The following is a 23298-nucleotide window of genomic DNA, read 5'->3' as shown; positions in this document are numbered from 1 at the left end:
GCCCTGTGCAGCCTGTTCCATGCCCACCACCCTCTGGTGCAGAACCTGTCCCTAACCCCCAGCTGCCCTCCCCTGACACAGCTCCATGCCGTTCCCTCGGGCCCTGTCGCTGTCACACAGAGCAGAGCTCAGCGCTGCCCCTCCGCTCCCCTGTGTGGAGCTGCAGCCACCATCAGACCTCCCCTCAGCTCCTCTGTTCTGAGCTGAACACACCAAGGACCTCAGCACTCCTCATATACCTTGCCCTTGAGGCCCTTCACCATGTTTGTAACATTCCTTAGGATGCTCTCTAACAGTTTTACGTACTTCTTATATTGTGGTACCCAAACCTGCATCCAGTGTTTAAAACGGGGCCACATTAGATCAATGCAATCTTTGTAGAACAATGAATGTATCTGAAGTGAAACTGAGAAGGTAGGAATACAGTTAATACTACCTGCTGGTATTAAAATTCCTCACCCATAGACAAAAACAGCACACATTTACACAGGAAAGCAAACCTTCTGATCACCCAGCTCTTGCGCTGCCTGTAACTCAGTCTCTAAACTCTCCACTTGAGATGTTACAGTTTCCTGCACTTCCTGAAAAGATTTCTGAATGGTATTTAAGAGCCTCAGAAGCTGTTTGCTCTGATTGGGAGAAAGATCCTGGGCGTGTTCAGAAATGAAGAACTGAACATCAAATGCAGTGGACTCCAGTTGCATTTTTGTACGAGCAACCTCTGCAGCAGTGTTCTGTAAGTAAAGACAAGGGAATGAATAGCAAGGAGGACAAATTCAGCACAAATAAAACACACAGTCACTACTTTCTGCACTTAGCTCCTGCTCCAAAGTGCTTTTCAGAGACGCTTTAGGCACAGTAAATCAAACCGGTGTCAGAATCATTCTGGCACATTCCCTCAAGGGATTTGAATTGGTGTATGGTTTGCCTCTGGCACAGTCCATGAGCATATAATAAATAAGATGACCTTGAAAACCTCTATTCTTTCTTTTGCCTTCTAATGGATGTCTGAGAACTGGCTGACCTTCAACAGTAGAGAATTTATGGTGAGTATGAAATGGCAGGTTTGGTTTAAGTTTCCTAGGTTCTAGGTCTAACCTAGAAATGTTAAAAGATTTACTTGAGTGTATTCTCATTTTTAACTCTACAATGAAAAACTTTATTTCCAGCAGTGTATCAAATTATGCCCACAGCTGCACTCCTTGCAGCCCCTATGATAACATAACATAAAATGAAATGCTATTAAAGTGCAGAGAAATTATGTTTTGTTTTGTTTGTTTGTTTTTTTTATTTACACACAGAGGTGTATGAACATTCCTAAGAATTCATCTGGTTTGTTTTTCACAGCTCACTTCACCCAAGTGGGTAATTAAGAGGTTGTGGGGATTTTTTATTATCTTTCCCCATCTTCTCACAAGTTAATTAAAATTAATGAAACTTCAGCAAAGAAGATGGATCTTATGAATAAAGATGTTTTGAAAGATTTAATATTAATAATTGAAATATCTGTAACATAAACTAGATTACCGAGAAGGAGGAGATTTATTACAACAAATGTAAGCCGAATTTCTCAGTAAGTCAAAATTTCCAAAAATTCTAAGGAGAAAAAGCAAATCAAGAGTATGTGGATCAGTACAATGGATCATCAAGTAATTGTCTTCCAGGTTAATGAGCACCTATACAAATACTTGCTAGTAGTTCATACTACACAGTAACAGTTGCCAGAAGCACCAACATCTGCCATAAAGTATACTTACTTTGAGTAGCTTTAAGTTTTGCTTCATATCTTCTATGTCATTGGTATTCATTCTGAAGTCATTCATGATTTTATTATGTTCTGTGATCCAGTCTGAAAATGTCTGGAGTTTGCTTAAAAGTTGCTGGTGTAATTCTGCAAGCTTAGACTGGGAAAGGGAAGTTGTACATTCATTTATTTATGTCCCCGGAGTCCTGTCACATTTTCTATCACACTAAATGAAATCAAGCATTTACTTTATATACAGATTTTAAAGAAAATTTTTAAATTCTTAAGCATACAAATGTACACTGATAAAAACATACCATTTCCAAGTCAACAGAACAGACTATTTGTTTTGCTCGTTTTGAAGATGTATCACAGACCATCAAAAATGCTTCCTGCAAACAGTCATAGCTTATCTTTAGCTCTTTAAGTTTCTCTTCAGGAATATCTCTGTGATGAAACTTTAAGAATTCTTCTGTCAACTTCATGTCCTTTTTTAGGATAATTGCAAAGGTAGCCAATCCTGATTCAAATGACTACAAAGAGAATATATATTCAAAATGCATTAATCTAATAAGCAAGAAAGACATTATATCTGGTTTACTTAATTAAATTTGAATTCACTCTTTTTTCCCCTCACCCCATCTCAGGTCTTCTCCTAGCTCCCATCACTGAAGTACAAGCATAAAGAATACTTTACTGACCTCTAGTTGTTCTAATTGTTCTTTTAGTACTTCCAGGTTGCTACTAATAGGTTTCTGGTTTTCTAGGTGTCTTTTCACCTCTTGAAGCACTGCCAAATGCTCTTGCATTTTTTCTCTTAACTTTAAACATTCCTGTTCTCCATCAACCTGAAAATGGGTTTTAACAATAAACAATAAGGTTTTTGAAACTGACAATTGAAAATAGGCAATAAAATTTCTTTTAATTTTGATTTTAATTGTTTAAAATTATTTATTTATTTCCAGTTTAATTATTGTCTCCAGCAGTTGGAAAGATTCCTGTGATTCCTTTAACACAGGGCACACAGCACATACCAGCTGTTGTTACATACCTTGCTAGTGGAGTTGTCATCCAGGAGTGTTTTTGTTGTGTAAGCAGGCCCAGTAAAGCCTCTGAAAAGGCTGTCTGTCTTCTCATGCTCCTGGTCACTTTTCCAAGCATCAGCTGTGTCATCTGCCAATGTTTTCTCTTTAGGAATTTCTGATCCAAATTCTGACTGTTCTGTTGAGAAAAGAGCACAAAGCCTACCTACTCTGCCTTTACCTTCATGTGCTATGGTGATGTCAGCACCCTGTGAGCTCGTAAGCAAACTACTTATCAGCTCCTCTAATTTCCTCTTACTTTCATCTCCAGATGACATTTTAAAAATTTTCATAAGTTCAGAAGCCATAAGATTTGCAGTAGGAGTTTTCACCTCTTGTTCTATTTGACTCTTCATTTCATCTGGATCACTCATCTTTTGGTTACAGAATTCCTGCTTCAGAATATCACGAAGAAGATCGGGACTCCTGCAATCAGGCCAAAGCAATGAAATTGCATCACTGTCCTTTGTGTCTGTGCACAGTGTGGTATCCATTAATGCCTCTCTAACAGTACTACTTGCTTGCTTGAGTTGTGACTCATTGAACACGTTGCTTCCAAGCTGGGTGCTTCCAACCATTCTAAGTAAATTTTGCATCAGAATTTTGGTATCAGAGTAACTTAGTGGTTCACCTTCCTCCTTGCAGTAAGTATGTCCCAATTTTAATTTCCTTTGTAATATATTCTTTAAGTCTTCCATTAGTGTGTCAGGCATTTCTGGTGACTGTGAAAAACCTTTCTTTACTTGAAAATCTTTGGAAGATCCCATTTTGTTTTGTAATGATTCCGTGCATAATTGTTTTTTGAAACCATTTTCAAAGGAAGAAGTCTCGCTGGCCATGAACTTCTCTCCCTTTGTGTTTTTCAGTGCTTCAGATTCTTTCTGGGCAACATTATTCCAGTCAGCCTCTATGCTGCTCAAAATTGCAGAAGAAAGATCAGTGGTATATGTATGTGTATGATTCCCAGAAGGCAGCGCTTCAATCTCATCCCCCGATTCTTTTGCATCCTCAGTGCTTCCTGAGGCACCTGCTTTTATGAGGGTAAATTCATCACCATTGCTGTCCTTATTTTCTGAAAGGTCTTTAAGAACATTGTCACTTTGACAGACAAATGTCTCTTTAGTCATGGTAATTTCCTTTGGCTTCACTGTAACAGTTGGGGGGAAGGAGTAAGTATTAAATTCTCTTGAATGTACTTCTTCCATATTAAGCAGAAATTCTTTTTCATTCTGTATACTATTTTTCACCTGTTCTATGTCCTTAAGGCAACAGGATTCAGTTTTATCCAATTCTGAATTGTTTTCTCCTTTTAAGCTTGTTGTACATTGTTCCAGAGAAGATGAAATATTAAAATCTCTCTTAAATTCAGCTGATATCACACCACCTTCAACGTCAGGCCAAGTTTGACCAATATTTACTTTCTCATTATTTGAAACAATTTCTGTATCAGCTTTAACTGTTGATGCATCAAATATTTCCCCAAGGCTTTCCATATGAATAGGACTTTTAGTTAGCTCCATGACACCACATTCCTTTTTAATATTTACTCCATTTTCTGCCAGAGTTTCAAAATCTCTTCTTATTTGATCGTGCTTCTTGTCAGTAATTGGATGTACTTGGTCACAAAGTGAACTAACACCATCACTGGCATAATGCATATCTGTGAGGAATTTACTGTCCTTTTGGGATGAACTTGTCTTTAGTTGTTCCAAACCAGCCACATCATTTAATGGTTTTTCCTCTGCAAATACTGCTTCTTTTTGTCTTTGCCCATGATCTAAATGTAAGATTGGCACAGTACTACAGCTTTCATTCATGCTGTGAATAAAGTGTTCTGATAGAAGCAAATCTGTCTTAGCATTTTCATCATCTCCAGTAGCTTGCTTTGTAATTAGGAAGGGTGTTACTCTAATGTCAGATATCATAGTATCATCAAGAAAGTGTGTTTTATTATTTTCTTCACTCTTACAGGATATACATTTGGTGTCAAAGGTATTTTCAGACTGAATATGTTCAGTAGTATCTTCTGACATGTTTTCATTTTTGGTAAAAGTTCCGTAGTCATTTTCTGGTTTTTGTTCCCTTTCTTTTTTGCCTGTACATGTAAGATCAACACATCTTTTCTCATAGATATCTGATGCAGTTTCAGATTTTCCCAAAGATAGTTCTCCATTTCCATGATTAGACTGGAATTGCAAATTATACTCTGTCTCATGGCCCAAAGAATAGCAATACTCATCAATATTCTGATTATTTTCCTCACTATTTTCTATGTCCCCTGCAGGAATTAACATCTGGTCCTCTCTGCTTTTACACTGATGATGTGAGTAAAAAGTATCCATTTCCTCTTCACTGTCAGACTCAGAATCAGAGTCATCATAACTATCATAATCCAGATAGTCATAATCATAGTCTTCCTCCTCCTGTGTTCCTTCTGATTCGTACTCATAGCAGTCACTTGCTGCTTTCATTTCATCTTCTTCATTTCTGTCTCGCTGCGTTTTTGTTTCATACCTCTTCAGAAAAGAAGTAGAGCATCCCTCCCTTATTTCTCCACTGCCCATAGTAACTGGTAATTTTTGTTCCTCTTCAAAGTTCCTTGTTCTTTCCCTTTCCTCTTCAGGGACTGTTTCCAAAGTTTCAGCACTTGCAGTTAGAGCTGTCTGATTTATATCTCTAATATAATGGACATTCTCTCCAGCATTAGTTGGAAGTTCCTCATAAGAGCTGTTCTCTTCTCTCAGGACTATCAGACCACCTCTCTCCTCTAGAAAACCTAACGGAACATTCTCTGGCTCTGGTGTATCATCATCCTCCAGCTGTAAGGTACCAAAATCATCATCATCATCTTGAGGGGTGTCATAGGAATCATCGTCATCAAATTGTGGAGTACTATAGACATCACTGTCATCATCATCAACCTGAGGAGTTTCATAGGCATCGTCATCATCATCATCAAACTGCGAGCTGTCCTCTTCTGAGTCTGCCTCACCACATTCATGCTGTGAGCAGCTACTTTCAACCTGTGGGATGCTATCACTCCCTTCTAGTGATGAGTCAGAACTACTGTCCCCAGGTAATAACTTGTCAAACACAAGGTTGTTTTCTTCTACTGATATGCTTTGTGCCATGCTGTCACTGACCCCCTCAGGTGTAACATCATGTGTAACAGTACTGGCCTCCAACAAAGGCCTCCACTGTATTTCTCTACTGTCTTCTAGACATAGTTCACTCTGGAAATCAGTACTATCATCCAAAGACTGACTGCTATGTCTATATGGACAGCTCTCTAGAGATGGCCTGTTATGTACATCAGTGGAGTCCAGCAGAGGTTGATCACTATATCCATTACCTTCAAATTGCAGTGTGTCACCACACTGACTATCTGATTCTTCTGGAATTCTGTATTCATTATCCATGTTGAAGGATGAACCAAAACTTCCCTGAAAATCATCTTTCTCAACATTACCCAGTGCCATTCTATAACTGTCAGGTTGCAATATATGAGGCTCGTATTTTGTGAAGGTCTTTTCCAGGTCTGTCCAGATTTCATTATCTGACAAGTCATTCACACTCAAGGAATTGTCTAAGGTTTTATCATTTCTGTTTTCCTTACTCAGATTATCTGTCATAACAATTTCTTCTTTTCCTGTATCTGACATAAGATTTAGATTTGAGTCATTTGGAAAAACTCCTTCAGTGTTTCTTGAATTTGCCTTCTGATCATTATGCTTATCCACCTCTAGTGGTGTCCACTCAGAATCCTCCAAAAGACTCTCAAGTGCATTTCTGTGTCTGAAATTTTGAGTGTTACTTTCTACATTTTTAAGTTCTGCAGGTTTACTTAGCATCATCTCCACAGTAAACTGTGATTGTTCAGTACCACTATCGCTGCAAACATCTGATCTACATATATCTTTTCTCTGTGAACATGTATAATTCTCCAAATCTTCAAACTGAATTAAATTCTTGTAATCAGAGGTATTTTCAGCTCCTGAAGGGCCACCTTGAACACTGCCTATAGTATTACTGAAGTGGACATCGCCAGCTGACTTTAGATTAATTCCTTTCGGACTTATGTGTTTGTTGCTGAAAGCCATTTCTGGCACATCAGTAGTGTATGCAGAACTATTCCCTTCCAGAAACATATTGATGGCTTCCTGCAATTGTCCATCATATAACAGAAGTCTTCCTCCAGTGTTTGCATCCATATAGCTATTCACCATCAGATAAGATATGAACAATTTCTTAGCTTGGTCTGAATTATGACATGCAGGGTCTTCTGTACCAGAGTCTTCATGTTCCTCCTCACAGTCATGAAATAAAGATGATAGGACTTCATATGATGATAACCATTTTGCAGAATTTTTACAAGGGGATTCTAATTCTTCTACACTGGGCATTTTATCTGGTAAAATCACACTGTTCAGAATAGATATGCTATTGATGTCTATTAACCCTGATTGTGCAGCCTTGTCTAGACTGAGTACTTCACAAGTTTCTGGAATGTAAAGTGCAGCTATTTTCTGCCTATCACTTAGTATTTTGAATGCCAGCTCACTTGTTATCATTTCTTGGTGCAAAGATGTTGATATGGGGAATATTTCACCTGTGTCAGGCCATATTAGTCCAACAAAGCCTCTCTGTGCTTCTAACACCAGGAGTGCACTGGTAGATGATATTAAATTGCACTGTATAGCTTCATCAACAGTCAAGCGTTGCCCAGAATTTGGACAAAGGATTCCACCAGTTTGAACCTGATGTGTGAAGATTCCACAAGCAGTGTCCTGACCTATAATCCCTTGACTCACGGCCTCTTCCACAGTCATTTGTTTCCCTGACTCAGGGTCAATTATACCTCCAGATATTATCTGAGCCCCCAGCAGCCTAAACATTGTTTCCCTGTCAATGAGTCCTTCATGGGCTGCCCTCAAAATAGTTATTTTCCTTCCACATTTGAGTATGATTCTACCTTTTTCTTGTGGTTTCACTGGTAGGAGTCTTAACCCTGTTTCATTATGTATTATGCTTCTATGAAGCATCTGTTCAAGGGAAATCTTTTCAGCACAGTTAGGGTCTATGAGATCTTTACAAGTGTCCTGCCTTTCCAGAAGTTTTGCATATAATGTTGGAGAAATCAGGTTTCTCTGGAAAGCATTCTGCAAAGTCAGATGCTCTCCAGTAGATGGCAAAATCAAGTGCCCACTTGAAAGCTGATTCTCAAGAATTTTAATAGCCAAGGGTTCTGAAATTAGACCTTGTTCTAAAGCTGATACAACTGGAAGATTTGATAATGTTGACTCTGAAATAAGCTTCTTTGCATTATTTAATTCCTGCAACTGCAATAGAGTCTGGTCATCAATTAGGGCACAAGCTTTAGCTTCTTCCAAATCATAACATTTTCCTAATTCTGGAGAAATTATTCCAGTAAGGATCAGCTGATTCTCGAGCAACCTAACTCCAGTGTCATAGTCAATAAAACCTTTTAGAATAGACTGAAAAATGGAATGGACTTCTCCAGTCGTTTGGTCAATGATACCAGCAATGACTTTATGCACCTAAAAAGAAATATAAAAGAACAGGTATCACTATTTTAGACTAATTTCAAATTTATTTTTGCTTCTGAATGCATGATAAGCGTAAGAACTTGTACTTACCAGGACTGGAAGAATGCTGTGAATGTTAGCAGCTCAAACGCACAAGTGATCTATGTCAGTCATTGAACAGCACACGATGTGATAAAAGATTTAAAATCAACATGCATCTGTGAATTGAAAACCTATGCTTTGCGTACATAAATAGGGTTAGTGGAAGACAATAGAAGAGATGATTGCAGAGTGAGCAAATAGAACATATTACCTGAAAGGCAAATTTTCATGCTCTAAATGTCTGTGAAATGTTAGAATTTCAGAAACAGTATGTGATTCAAAACAACCATGCTATTCATGTTTACAGCATACAGCACTCCTGTATATACATCCAACATTATGGAATCAGATATTCTAGCACCAAATAATGCTTTTAGTTTGCATGGAAAGCATGAAGTCAGTCTGGCAACATTATTTAAAATAATTAAACAGACACTGCCTCCAAACGAGAAAAATCATATGCAACATTTTTTCAGAAATCCATATTTAAGATTGAGATCCATTAGCAAATGGATATAGTGTCTCAGGGTCACCAACATTATTATGCTCTCCCATTTTTATATTCAGATACATTTGAAGAAAAACTGAAAGTAGATTTCTTCTGAGGACACTTCTGAAGGATATATGGGAGACATTAACATGTTATTTTATGGTGTCCTTTCTGCAGCAGACACAGACTTATATAGCAGTCAAAGAATGGCTTTTACGAGAAGAGTTAAGAAATGAATGTTTATCTTTCTTCATGCAAGGCACACATCGTCAAGACTCTTCACAAAAAAACCTGATGAGTAGAGTATTCATATGCACAGGTAAGGTAACACACAGTATTTCATAACAAATACACAAAACTTTGTCAGTTAAACCTTAAAATCCTTTACACACTGTTAATTGCAGCTTCATTTTTTACCCATCACATATGGTTTCAAAACCATGCAGTAAAACTCAAAAGACCCTGATATCTGAGTTTCCATCTTGCTACCTTTTCTTCCATCTTTTCATCATCCAAATAGTGTGCTTCCTGCAGCTGCTTCAATGCTTCATTGGCTAACAAACTGTAGCTCTCCTGGAGGGATTTGACTTGTTTTTCCATTTCACCTTTCTCTTCATCTGTCATTCTATTAAAAAAGAAACAAACAAACGAACAAACAAAAAATAAGGAGGAGATCTCTTGAATAATTTGTAGTCTGCCAACTTTTACTTAAAAAAAAAAAGGAAAAGAAAATAAATTGATAAAAGTAGTCTAAAAAAAATATAGCTTTATTATTAGCTACAATCTGTTTAAAGCTACTCAGATAAAAAAAGGTTAAACTAAGCTACAATTTACTTCGAATTATAGCAAAAGCTTTTATCATTTGCAGGTTCCTTTACTGACTTATCATTAGTGAAGATGGGTAACACATCTAGCAAGTAGTCATGAAGTACCTCAGTAATTTGCTAGTGTATTAAAATCAAAGACTCATGGAATTGTTTAAGTTAGAAGGGACCTTTAAAGGTCAGCTGGTACAACTTCCTTGCAATGAGCAGGGACACCTGCAGCTAGATCAGGTTGCTCAGAGCCTGGTCCAGCCTAACCTTGAATGCCCCCAGGGATGGGGCAACAACTACATCTCTGAGCATCCTGTTCCAATGTGCCTCATCACTCTTACTGTAAAAAACTTTTTTCATTTTTCAAAATCTCCACTCTTTGAAACCATTTCCCCTTGTTTTGTCACAGACCCTTCTAAATAACTTTAGATGAAAATGAAACAAATTTGAGTTATAAAGTTGAAATATTGATTTACTTCTAATTTGTTAATTATTTTTAGTTCAAATGTCAATGATCATCTAGCACCCTTTAAGTTGACCAGAGGTACATAACCCTACCTAACCAGGCTCCTGAAATAAACAAAACTTAATCAACCTTTACCCAGAATGGATGACAAAGTTTTATTAAAAAACAAAACAATAACAACAAAATCTGACATATATGTACGTGAAGTATAATTGGAACTATAGCATGTGGATATGTTTTCTTTATAAGCAAACAGTATGTACTGATTCCATTAATTTATTTGAAAAATAAAAGCATAGCTTACTTGTCACTGTGTTTAGCTAAAAATGCCTGAGTAGTCTGCAGAGCTTCAGCTATTTGTTCTTTCTTAGCTGACATTTCTTCAAGGGAAATCTGAAAAATAAACAACCTGTGTTCAAGATTTAACTATGCACAAATATAAAAAGAAAAGCAAACAAACAGCACAATGTTTCTAAGTGTGATAGAAGTCAATAGTGTAGGAACTTGAAATTAAAGACAAGAGAAAGAAACTATTCTTAGATTTATGTTATTTATTGTGAAATTTATCATTTATTATTGGATAAATCATTGCACTAGGTCTTTTGGTAAAATAAACTGAGTTAGAAAACAATTTGGTGAGAAACTGAATTTATTTCAAATGTTACTTTTTAAAGCTTAATCATTTAAAACACTGAGTATCTGGCAAAGTTTAAAGTAAATTCACAAAGATATGTATATAATGGCCATGCTCAAGAAATTGCACACCACAATAAGAGAGAGTAACTTTTTATAAAACATATCAGAATGCCACAAACTTCACAAAATTCAATGACAGATAAATGCAATTTAGATACTCAGAAAAAATGAGTTAGCTGTTAAAATTCTCCCTCTATCATTTGTGTCATTCCCACTCAAGCTCTAGTTCTGGCAGAGGAACTTGCAAGAATTTAATCTTCTAATTTTTCTGAGAAACTGCCTGCAGTTCTTCAGACAAAAGCACTACCTTTGGTTTTGATTAAACAAAGGGAAAGGAGGGGGTAGGGGTGGCAAGGGCTTTGTTAACAAGGCAGGGGTAAATTCAGTGCAGGTGCTAAGACAACTCTGGGAAGGTGCCTAGGAAGAGCATAGGATCATGTGGGCTGGGACACAACAACTCTGTGTCGATCAGTAGGTTTTGAACACAGTATGTCTTTGCATTCACTACCAGCAAGCCACAGTCCCACTGTTCATGCTGCTTGGACAAAAACAGACAGCAAGCACAGTATGCTGAACATGAGAACACATGAGTTTCTCTTTCCTCAGGGTACTGGCATCACTATGACTGCTGTATATGCTATGTCACTATTAGCAGAAGTTTCTCCACCCCCTCTCCCAATGGCTACATCTCAGAACACCCCCAAGTATATGTGTGAAATGTGTTTCAGCTAACATCAGCTATCAAAACAAAACAAAACAACAAAAAAAACCTATAAAAATTAGCTATCAGGTTTGTACCAAACGTGTCTAGGTATCTATGTCAGACAGTGAATATAAAACTAGGCATCTTTGGATGGTGCCCACTATCTCACAGGCTGTAATGGAAACACCCTCAGGAAATAGCTGCCTCCAGGTGGCAAAAGGAAGCCAAGACAACTAACCTGCATGTTACTTCTTGAGGGCTCAAGCTCTACTGGCAAGATGCCAATGTAGTTGTTGTGCTAGGCTTAGATGCTCCAAGGAGCAGAGCGCTGGCCCAACACTAATAAAGGCTTTCACCACTATCATCAACAGGAGAAACAAAAAAAAAGCCAATACTGAATGTTTTCTGTCAGTTCCAGAACTAGCACTAGTCCCTCAAACACATCTGCTCTTTTATACTATGGAGCACATCATCTACAAACAAGCAGTGTGTTAGCACCAGTGGCAGCTGGGAACTGCAGGGCTGTCTGAACAGCAAGTTCAAACTCTGCAGCTTTGACACCAATGCCAATGTCCAAAATAAAAACACAGAATCAAGTTGCTTGAAAGATGTGCCAAAACTGAGTTTGGGTAACTGACCAGCCAAACTATTCCTGAAGGATGTGGAAAAGACACCACTCTGTTTTTCTGCTGCTCAGTGGGCAGGCAGGCCTTTATTTCTGGAAATCCTTTCAGGTGTCACTAAGCTATTTTGCATGACAAGGCTAGCAAGGGAAGTACTAGAAATTATATGAAACTTCAGAGATGGAAATTCACAGTCAGACTGACAACTATACACACAATAATAGACCTGTCAAAAACAATGGGTGCAAGATGGCCTCCTTCAGCAACCTGTGGAATAGTGTGGTATTAAAAAGGGCCCCGCTAACCCCTCTGTATGCCCTAAGGAAGCAGATTTGAAGAGGAGTCTACATCTGTTCAAAACCTTTCCACTACTGTCTCATAAGCCATCCTGTAAGAACACCTGAAATAACTTTTTAATAGAAAATAAGAAGAAACTCAGCCCAAAGGCCTCTCCTGTGAACTTTCTCCATCTTGGTGTCAGGGTAGAAGTCACCAGGCTTATTCACTGAACTACTGCAGGAGCAGGCAGCAGAACTACAAAATGCAGTCCTGTTACGTTGTACTGTCCCTTTACAACAGTCAAATTGTGGTGTGCAGAGTACAGCTTCTCTAAATTGACATTTTGCACTGTATACTTGCAATGTGAAAGGCAGCTTCTACTTGTTCCTGAGTAACATTTGTATCCCTGAGCATTTATCCAATCCCCCCACTCACAGCCAAACACAAAATTACATTTTAGTAATTTAGTAATGTGGATGGCGATATGGAGAATAAAAGAATATTTATGGAATATTTTGTCATTTTAATAAATGCAAAAAGTTAAAAGTGGAAGTGTTATTTTTCTAAAAGACGTCTGTGTACCTGCTGCTTAGGCAAATCTGTCTTTTCAGCCTTTTCTCCTCCTTCTTTGCTGAGTGTCTTGCTGAGGTTTGACACCCATTTCAGTAAATCCCCTGCCTTCTCAACATGTTCTTTTTTTTCTTCTTCCATTGACCTCTGATGAGCATCGCAAATTGTAAAACAATGTAAATGTAAGTTGTTGGAATATTTAACATTCACATCAATAGAAACACAGTTCTACCAAAATGGCAGTATTATCACATACCCTTAAAGTGATTTCTTTTTATTATTACCACATGCGTTACTGCAACACTTTGATGTAGGAACAAAAATGCCATATTGTTATTGACATTAACAGAATAATTCCTCAAAAGATTTCTAATCAAGAAATGCTTATTCATACACATGTACATTCATTATACAATGATTGATATAAAGAAAAAGCACAGCTTCTCAGCAATTACTCAGCAGATGAAATCTAAACAGCATTTGCATCTAAAGCATCTCTTAATTTGCTGCCTTTGCATTACCCTCAGGAGTGGATATCTACAGCCAGCATAGGATATCAGTATCAGCAATCTATAGACATGGATTACTAAATTACAGCTCAGAAGAATACATTGCTTCTATGTCTACAGAAACAAGGACAATAAAAGTAAAATTGTCTTTTTCTGCATAGGAAAATACATATATTTTTCATAGTAACATGACGTGAGTAGTTTGAAGTTTAGTAGTACTTAGAAAACACACCTAAGCCCTTCCATGTGCAACAAGTGAGAATGAAAATATTTTATTTCAATTGATTTTTTTTTAACTGGACATGCAATTGTAATTAATTTGCCTACTAGAGTATGAAAAAATACTGTTAAGTTACCAGAAGTGTAGGAAAAAAGAATAGGACATGAAATTTTATGATGTGAGTAGCCCTTTAAATTAATAAAATACCAGCATGAGAAAAAATACTTGTGAGCTTACTGAATTGCAGATTTAACTCTTGTGTACTGTTGCCACTTGCCACTCTTGTACAATAAATTACATTTGCAAACTGATTTGTAACACTAAATGAAGTAATTGAGTTATATGAAATACTGCATTGTCTTCACTCACAAAATGGGCAATCTCTTCAATTTTTTAATGGAAGAATCTGACTCGTCTCACCTAAATGTATGCATTTCACATATACAATAGCTTCACTGATTTATAACTTCCAGCTTATAATGCCTACATGAAGGTAATGTCTGATAAAGCCTTCAGGTACACCCTGAACACACTCTGCTTTTGCCTTACTTTACCTAAAGATTTACACTTTATAGCAAGTAATATCTAATTCCAGGTTACCAGTGTAATTAGCTGTTTAAACTAATTAGTTCTAAAGCAACTACATTAGACAATATGATCTACAACTTTCATAGAAGTCATTGTAGATCTTTTACTTAACTTGAATCAATTTTAAATCAGGCCCCAAATGAGTACTATCATCTTTATTATGAAGCATAGTACAGACTAGAAATTCCTGTTTTCATGGGCTGAGCTGCTTCTAACAATCGTAGCCCAGTGTGGCAATCAAAAACAGCACTCTCTAAAGCTTCTTTGTAGGTTAGCTTCTTCTTTGTTTTGGGGCATGTTATAACTTTAACATACAAATCTTCATCTTTCACCTTTGTAGCTGTGACAGCATCAATAACACCACACTTAATCCCATCTTCCATTGTCAATCTGGAATGAGATTTCGGATCTATCAACCCACCAGTCAGGTACTGATACTCCAGGCAGCGCATACCCATTTCCTTGTCTACGGCATTCGTACTCATAGCTTCAACAGCTGACATAACTGTATTCCTTACAGGGTGAATGATCCCAGTAAAGATTAGTTCACATTGCTGAATCTGCTTGGCACAACCATCATCAATTAATTCCCTTTGCAAAGCTTCTGAAACACTGTACTTTTTCCCAGTAAATGGATCAATTATGCCTCCTGTGCTAACCTGAGCTTCAAGACATCTGAGGGCTGTAACTCTATCTACCAGATTTCTGCGTGAGGCTTTTAAAACTGGAATTCTTTCATTGGTTTCAGAAAGCCAAAATCCTGCAATAGGACTGTTTAGGTCTTTCTTTGGTTGTGAACTGCTAAGTAAAATATCTCCCAACTCACTAACTGTGATTAAGCCCTCTTTGTATTTATTGACTAAAGCTCTGTCAATTCTACCCTGATTTATGGTATCCTCAATATTAAACTGCACACCAGTTTTATGGTCTGTAAGCAAAATAAAAGAACTCCCATCTGAATCAAAACATGTAGACTCCTTCCAATCAAATTCCTGTTTTGAAAGCTCGAGATACGTAGCTTTATCAACACTTTTTTTTTTATAAGCCTCATAGGAAGTCATTTCAGCTCCTGTTTTGATGTCTACTACAGAAATTCTATGACTTTTCTCTACTGATGGGCTGCTTATTCTCCTTTCACCAATTGGAAGCAGTAAACAATTACTGCTAACACTGAACAAACACATTTTTAGCAAATCACAGTAGTACATAGCTTTCCTGTTGTTTGGATTATGAAAACACTTTGCATTACTAGAAGGTTCATGCAAAAATTTCAAAATCGTATTATTAAGCAAGCCAAGCTGCACTGCAGTTTCTGGAGGTACACGAACACTTCTTATGGGGTCGATAACCCCCCCAGTTGCAATTTGAGCTTCAAGGATATTTTTACCCTTTTTTCTTTCTAGAAGTCGAGCTTCCATAGCTTGGTACACAGATACCACTTTACCAGAACAGCAATATCCCAAAACAGCTTTCTCTGCTTCATGCAGTCTACTCTTGAATTCATTATCTACAAGCCCTCTAACAACTGAATCATCAACAGAGAATTTCTGACCTGTTGTAGGATCAATGATGAAACCAGTAGCTGCCTGGGCCTCTAAAAATGTTAATGCCGCTGCCTTCCCTATGATTCTTCTCTTTGTTGCTAAAGAAAAAGACACTATTTCTTTGCTGGATTCAAGGTACACTCCAGCTATAGCTGTAGGTTTAGTTAAAAATCTTTCAAGACTTTTCTGAACCTCCTCAATAGTTTTCTGCCCTGAATGGAGATGCTCAACAGTAAGCCTGTCTAGAAGTTTAACTTCAATCAACTGTCTGGCAGTTACATCATGTCGAAGACCTTGAAATTTAATATCATCATATTCTTCTGGAAAACATTCCAACTGAGTAGCAATATCAACAGTTCTCAAAATCTCTTCTCCTAAGAAAGAATTCATCTTTGCAAAGTCTTCTCTCCTAAACCCTTCAGATGTTTTGTATCCCTCAAACATTCTCTCTTCATTACCAAATGTCTTGCCATTCTCTTGTTTTAATGTTGTAACTTCAACATGCATGTCATACTGCTTGTTCTTCGCTATCTGTAAATAGGAATTTTTTGACACAGTGAGAAATAGATCTGCAAAACTTTGCTGCACATAATTCAGTTCTAAATCCACCACCAGAGAAACAAAAGGGAGAACCTAAATATATTAGAAAGGAGATCTGTTATTAGCATTGAACAGCGCAGAAATATAGATAGCTAGAGATTTAGAATGCATTCATCATTTCAAATATTTATTCAGCAATCAGAATAGGATTAGACTAAGCAACAAGATTTGTTCTTATTAGATGAACTTAGCACTGTTAAGCAAAGCTCATTTTGACCAATGACGACACAATGGTGTATGTGAAATCTTATTTCCAACAAACCATATAAAATAATGTGTTTCCTAGATATAAACAAGCCTGCTACAAAGATTTAATGAAAAGCTGAGCAAAGTGAAAATGAAGAGTTCCCCTTCACCAACGTATGAACATAAGAAACATGAGAGAGAACAAAGAATAGTGATAGAGCATAAATAAAAAAATAGAGTAGTAAAAGCCACCACTAGGAAGGCAAACCCTCACAAAATTTATCGTATACCTCCAAGGGATGCACTTTTACTAATCCTAATTCAAGTTTCATGTCTTCTCCAGGCCTACTTGTTTGTCTGGAACTGTGTAGGTTCCTGTTTCTCAATTTGTCTCTTTCAGATATTCCAGTGATTTCACTTGATTTATCAAAGGTTATCTGAAACTGCGTACTTGTTTGAGAAACAAACTCTGTAAAAGATTGTGGTCTTGCATCTTCTAGTGATTGATTTATTCTTGACATCTGGAACTGCACCTCCCTTGGTATTGTATCATCAGCACTCACATACAGTGTATTTTCTTCTATTTGATCAGATTTAAAACTTGTTCTCTCTTGTTTCTGCCTTAACAAAGGTGAACAAGGTCTTATATGTGAAGGATGCTGTTCAAATTCTCTAGATGGGGTGTCATTCAGGTAATTCAATTCATTTCCTCTTCTCTCACAGCTCACTTTAAATCCACAATCTTTGATTTTATAATTCTGTTGAACTTCATTCTGAAACAAAAGAAACCTATGTTCACTTTCCTTGACCTGCAGGTCCATCTTCTGCTTCACATCCTCAACCAAGTGCTTCTGCACTTCCAACTCCTCCTCAAGCTTCCTGCACTTCTGATGATAGTCCATTTCAGCATGCTTTCCTTGTTGTAGTTGTTCTTGACATTTTTTAAGCCTTTCTTGCAGATCTTCAATCTGTCTCTTGTACAGCATGATGCTTTCCTCAGCCAAATGTTTTTCCTGTTGAAGAGCAACACACTCTAATTTTATGCCAGAAATGTCCTTTTCTGTGATGCTATGAGATTCCAGTAATTTTTCTACTTTTTTCCTAAATTCCTCTGCCGAGTGCTTAAATTTAATTGATTCTTCCTGAAACAGAATCATTTTCTTGCGTGCCATTTGTTCATCCAGAGTCTTCTGATGCAGTTCATCCTGTAATTTTTTTAATTTACTACTTAGCTCTTGTATATGAACTTCTTGCAACTGTACTTTCTGCTCATTCACTCTCTTTTCTGCAGTTAGAGCACACACTTGGGCATTTAGATTTTTAATCTCCAGGTCAGAGGCTAGAGCAGAAGCATTTTGTTTATCAGATTTTTGTTTATATTCACTAACTAAGTCTTTTGTTTTAGCAAGATCATCTTCTAGGCTTTTAATTTTACATATGAATTCTTGTTCCATTATTGTTTGTTTGTGAAGTTGTTCATTTGTTGTACGCAGTTGCTCTTTGAAACCATCTGCTAGGGTTTTTAATGCATCATTTTTCCTCTGAATACTTTGTTTTTCCAAAGTCATCTTCTCTGACTCGGATTGAATTTGCTTCATCCGTAATTTTGTTTCAGTATTCCATTTATTAAGATCCTCTATCTTTCGTTTCAATGTTTCTGACATCTGATTGCTTTTGGTTAATTCATTCTTCAGCATCTGAATTTCCTGCAGGTTTTCTTCTTCTCTTCTTGTTTTATGAAGCAATTGTTCCTGAATTTTCTTATATTGGTCTTGAAGATAATTTGCTTCTCCCTTGCATGACTTCATTCTGTGTTCAGCTTCCAGTGTCTCTTTTTGAAGAGAACTGATTTGTGAATTTAAATGTTTGATAGTGATTTCAGTTTTTGCTTGTGATCTAGTTAATTCCTCTACTTCTCTTTTTAGCTGTATCTTTTCCTGCTGAACAGATTTCAGTTCCTCTTGATAGTTCATCTTAATTTGCTTAAGATCTATAGCTTCTTGCATTACCTCTTCAGCTTTACTTGTGGCTCTATGTAGTTGCTTGTCAAGTTCTTTCAGCTGTTGCAGATAGCTTTGCTCTACTTGGTCTTTTTCCTCCAATTTGATTTTTAGGCATTTAAGTTCACTATTGGCTTCATCTAATTTTTCTTTTAATAAACGAGACTTTTCTTCTGTTGATGATTTCTGAAGCTCAATTTCATTTAGTTCATATTTGAGGTCTTTTATGGTTTTATCAGCTTTTTTGTTAGCAAGGATTAGCTCATCCACTTTCTGCTTAAGCTCTTCTACTTTTTTTGCTTCCTGTTTCTTCTGGAAACTTGTAATTTCAGAATCAATCCTACACTGGCTGCCTTGCCCAGCTGTGTAAGTTGGCAGGGAAGTTTCTCTAGTCACAGTGTACCTGCCTTCAACAACTTTCCTTCTGGTTTCAGTCTTCTCTTTTTCTTGCAGCTTTATTTCTGATAGATACCCTTTAAATTCAAGATCTTCCTCCATTTGCTTTATCAGTTTCATAAGTTTCTCTTCTCCTTCTGTTTTTTGCTTCAGCTCCTGCATGAGGGTTTTTTTTTGCTGCTCTAAATCATGAAGATTAGTATCTTTTCTTCTTAGATGTTCTTCAAGACTTCTTCTGGTCAAGGTGCTTTCTTCTATTTGATTTCGAAAAGCTCGAAGATTTTCTTCCAATATATTTCTTTGTGTCTCTGCCTGAAAAATGAGCTGCCTTACACACTCCAACTCCTGCTTTGCATCTGCTTTCTCTTTCTCAACGTTCTCTAGATCCATACGACACTGTTTTGCTTCTTGCTCAGCCTTGGTCTTTTGAAGACAGATCTCTTCCATATCCTTTTGCTGCTTCTTCCGTTCATTTTCTGCAGCTTCCCTCAGTTTAGGGAGCTCCTGTTCCACTTGGATTTTTTGTTTCTTCACATTCTCCAGCATCTCCTCAAGTGCTTTTACCTTTCCCATGAGTTTTCTGTTCTCATCAGTTGTGCTATTTTTCTGTGCCATTAGATCTGAATATGCCTCACGCACTGATGCTTCCTTATTCCTTAAAATCTGTAGAAAAATAAATTAAGTTATAACGTAGCTTCTGTAATATGGCATATGAAACATTAGGCTCTTTGAAAAGCAGAATGGATAATACTTACTCTTATATACATCGTACGTCCAGAAGGTAGGACGAGCAGTTCCCACCACCATCACCTTCTCTTGATACAGTAATGTTCAGGAAGTTATCATTAGCCAAATATGAAACCCTTATTAAAGACATCCACATAACGAAGAAGTCCTAAAGCCACTCACTTCAATCTGATGCCTCTTAGCAGTTAGCAGAATCAAACAGCTTGCATACGTTTTTTTCTCCAAATAGGTAAACAGTGAGACAAACACCATGTGCAAGAATTCCCAAGGAGAGACTACCACTTTTGGATCAGTTCAGTGTGAGATGGAAGAAGCTTCTTACGCTTGCAAGGAAAAATAACACAAGAGAAATCTGGAAATGGCCTCCAAGGAAAGAAACAGCATTTAGAGACAGAATGGAGATGCATCATGACCAGAAAGGGAACTATTCTCCAATAAATCTACGTCCTGTAGTGTGCTCCATAGCCTCAACACTTTCACTGTCTCTGCCAGGGGACTAGGAGCACAGCTGCTCTGCAGTACAGACACAGTTAGAACACAAACATAGTAATTAAGAAAATCCTCATGAAAATCAGAGAGATGGTAGACTTCACATGCTGGCAGGTGAAGGCAAGCTCTAATAAGCAGATGTACTTTCACCAGTAAGAATACAGTTGAAACCATACAAATCTCACCTTCATTAGCACTATCATAGTATTAGGTACCAAGCATGAGCTAACATGAGATAAGAACATAACCTAATTCCTATGATCACACAAATATGGCATGAAAGGGAATTACAGCAAAATCTTTGAATAAACGAAACATTGTCTTAGCTCAAATTTACCAGATTTTAAATTTAATAAATTTACCTGATTTTATTTTATTTTTTTACATGATATATGAAATGTATTTCCTAAAAGGCTAATGCAAAGGCAGCTTCTTCAGTTTCACTCTGTATTTCCCCTGATCTGTCACATGGACAATTTTGAACAGATCCCAGCCAACACAAAACATTGATTTTTTTATCCTATCTCCTTACATGCTCTCACAGGCATAAAATCTAATATATTATGCTTGAAACAGACAAAAGTATACGGGCACAAACTAAATCCTGTTAGGTTCCATTATTTCTAATTAAGATTAAGGCTGAGCATCAGCTGGGTGGAGAAAAGGATGGCAATTAAATAGTAATACCAAATGAACATATAGATAAATTTATGAAAACTGAAACAAAAATCATCTTACATGCACAAAAATTAAGATATCATTAGAATATTGATTATTTAAATTATGTTCAATCAACTTTAACTCACTTGATCTGGACATATTTGAGATTCAACTGTTGATTTAGATTGGTTTAGAATCATTCTTAATTTAATTTTGCCTATTTATGCCATTTGCATCGCATGAAAACTCTGGTACCTTAATTATAGTTGGGCTCCATTTATCTTCATTACCACTGCCTTTTTTCTTTGGCTTCTCTCTTTTTTCAAGGGAGATTTTGCTTACTGTGTTTTCATAGAATGTTTTTTGGACTTCAGTGTTTTTTCCAGGTATATTTGTGCTTTGACCTTTATCTTTACTTTCCATTTCTGCAACTAGGCATAAATCTTTGTATTTCTCATCCTGTGCTAACTCATTCTCTCCACTCAGTTTCTTCCTTTTTATACTTATGTTGTCCAAACCATACATTTTACCCTGTGATATTTTCTTCTCACTTACTGTCTCTTCCCGACTCAAAAGTTTTTTACCTAATCTATTTTCTGGAAAATAATTCTCTCCACCAGAAATCATTTCTGATGGTGTATTTAATTCCTGTGTATTTCCCAACAATTCTGTATCTAAATTTGGATCACTCCATGTTTTTCTTGAACTTTTTTTTTCTTTGTTTTCATGTACTTCATCCAGTTCAGATAACTTATTTGTTTCTCCCTCTGTTTTCAGTTTCTCTCCACTAACAATCTGCTGATCAGGATTATTGTTTCCACTCATATAGGTCTCAGCTGAAAGAAAACAGTCTTTTCTATCATCTTCCTTACTTTGATCACCAAACACCATTACGCTGTCTTGCTCTGTACATGGCTTATATTCTCTGTTGCCATTAATACTACTTTCTTGATCACTGACACTTAAAAACTGTTTTAAAGTTCTATCAGTTTTGTTTTTATCAAATCTAAAGTCTAATTTTCTTCTTTGAATTTCCAGTGCAATTTCTGTGTGTTTAGGTTTCCTGGGAGAGTTATCTTTTTGCATATATTCCATATCCATTGTGCTTCCATTAGGCGCACTTTCCACTGGGAATTCAACTGCTTCGTTACATCCCAAACATTCAAAGACTTCAGCTGACTTCACAGGTTGCTGGAGTGCACTCTCATCTGGTAAGTTCTGAGCATGACAGCACGCAAATTAAACAGAGATTGTATGTATTGATCTTATTTTTCTCTATTCCGTGCTATCTTAATGCCATTACTGAGAGTTAGAAAGAAAGACTGTCATGGAAGAAGATCTTGTGACAATCACAGATTTCAGAGGTTTGATCCCAGGAAAAGAATATCATTATTTCTCCTTTGAAAAGGTTTTTTCATGTTCTAATTTGCTACCCTGATTATAAAGAAAAACTCAGCAAATCACTGTGAGACTGGGAATCTGTTTAAGTTCTCTTCAAAGAAATCATCAGAAATTTAGAAGAACTTGGGGTAGAACAGGATTTGGGTGGAGAACGTTTGATTTTGGAAAAACGTTCTGGGGTTTCAGAGCAGACTGAAAGTCAAAGGAGTTTAAAAGATTCTATTAGCTCTTGACAAACATTCACATGAATCTTGGTCCTTGTTTCAGTTCTTGTTCCTCAACTTTTTATCCATGATACGGTTAGTATTATTTGTTAGGATAAATTCTCAGTTATAAAGGCTATCTATTGAAACAGGTTATCTATTTTCATTTGCATTCTCTATGACTTCTTGATGGACAAAGATGCATGCTCTCAGTGTTAAAAGTTTGCTCAGAGGCATTCAAAAGCTAGAAATGGCAGGAAAAAAAAGCCAGGAGAAGAATTGCGTTTTCCTTTAAGAAAGAACTCTGTTTTTTTCTGTAAAAAAAAAACACTGAAATTTGTACTCTAGGACTATATTTAATATAGACACAACTAATTATAATTATAGGACTACTTAGAACATGGGCATTATTATCGAGATATGCAGTGCATAAATTATACTAAAACACTATCGTCCTTAAGAAACGTAATCACTTTCAGAGAAATGCATTTACCAAAAAAAAAAAAGAATTTAAATGTTTTTGATTTTTGTTCTCAATTATTTGCAATGGTGTTTCTGCAGCAAGCATGCATTTTGAGCAATTTGTCTGTTAATTTCAGTAACCTACTGTTGTTAAACACTAAACAGAAATAAAACGCA

The 23298-nt window shown here is 36.8% G+C and overlaps 2 protein-coding genes across 3 annotated transcripts in view; both read right to left on the bottom strand.

Moving 5' to 3' along the window:
• Nucleotides 1-130: 130 nt before the first annotated feature.
• On the bottom strand, nucleotides 131-13291 carry LOC104909948 (dystonin-like). Its single transcript, XM_010707831.3, has 8 exons — nucleotides 13129-13291; nucleotides 10550-10638; nucleotides 9454-9589; nucleotides 2796-8384; nucleotides 2446-2592; nucleotides 2062-2277; nucleotides 1758-1904; nucleotides 131-734 (listed from the first exon to the last, which is right to left on the bottom strand). Exons 1-8 carry the CDS (start codon nucleotides 13255-13257, stop codon nucleotides 483-485), a joined length of 6705 nt encoding a protein of 2234 aa, XP_010706133.1. The 5' UTR covers nucleotides 13258-13291; the 3' UTR covers nucleotides 131-482.
• Nucleotides 13292-13353: 62 nt separating this feature from the next.
• The window catches only part of DST (dystonin), a 54961-nt gene continuing 45016 nt past the window's right edge, over nucleotides 13354-23298 (bottom strand). For both annotated transcript variants that reach the window (XM_010707832.3, XM_010707833.3), the window contains 2 exons: nucleotides 17054-19822; nucleotides 13354-16508 (listed from right to left, as the gene is read on the bottom strand). In XM_010707832.3, the coding sequence (XP_010706134.1) occupies nucleotides 14592-16508; nucleotides 17054-19822 (4686 nt within the window). In that variant the 3' untranslated portion in view covers nucleotides 13354-14591. The remainder of the gene's footprint in view (nucleotides 16509-17053; nucleotides 19823-23298) is intronic.

The sequence above is a fragment of the Meleagris gallopavo genome, chromosome 2 (genome assembly GCF_000146605.3).
Source record: "Meleagris gallopavo isolate NT-WF06-2002-E0010 breed Aviagen turkey brand Nicholas breeding stock chromosome 2, Turkey_5.1, whole genome shotgun sequence".
Lineage (NCBI taxonomy): Eukaryota > Metazoa > Chordata > Aves > Galliformes > Phasianidae > Meleagris > Meleagris gallopavo.
The sequence above is the reverse complement of the archived record's forward strand: the minus strand, read 5'-3'. Positions and strand labels throughout refer to the sequence as shown.

Bases quoted from the DNA above. Each gene is read 5' to 3' on its own strand.
- LOC104909948 (XM_010707831.3), bottom strand. From the start codon at position 13,257: ATGGAAGAAGAAAAAAAAGAACATGTTGAGAAGGCAGGGGATTTACTG. The intron at 9,590-10,549 runs GTAAGCTATGCT...CTTTTTTAATAG, and splicing joins TTAGCTAAACACAGTGACAA to AATGACAGATGAAGAGAAAG. The intron at 1,905-2,061 runs GTATGTTTTTAT...TCCCTTTCCCAG, and splicing joins GTTCTGTTGACTTGGAAATG to TCTAAGCTTGCAGAATTACA.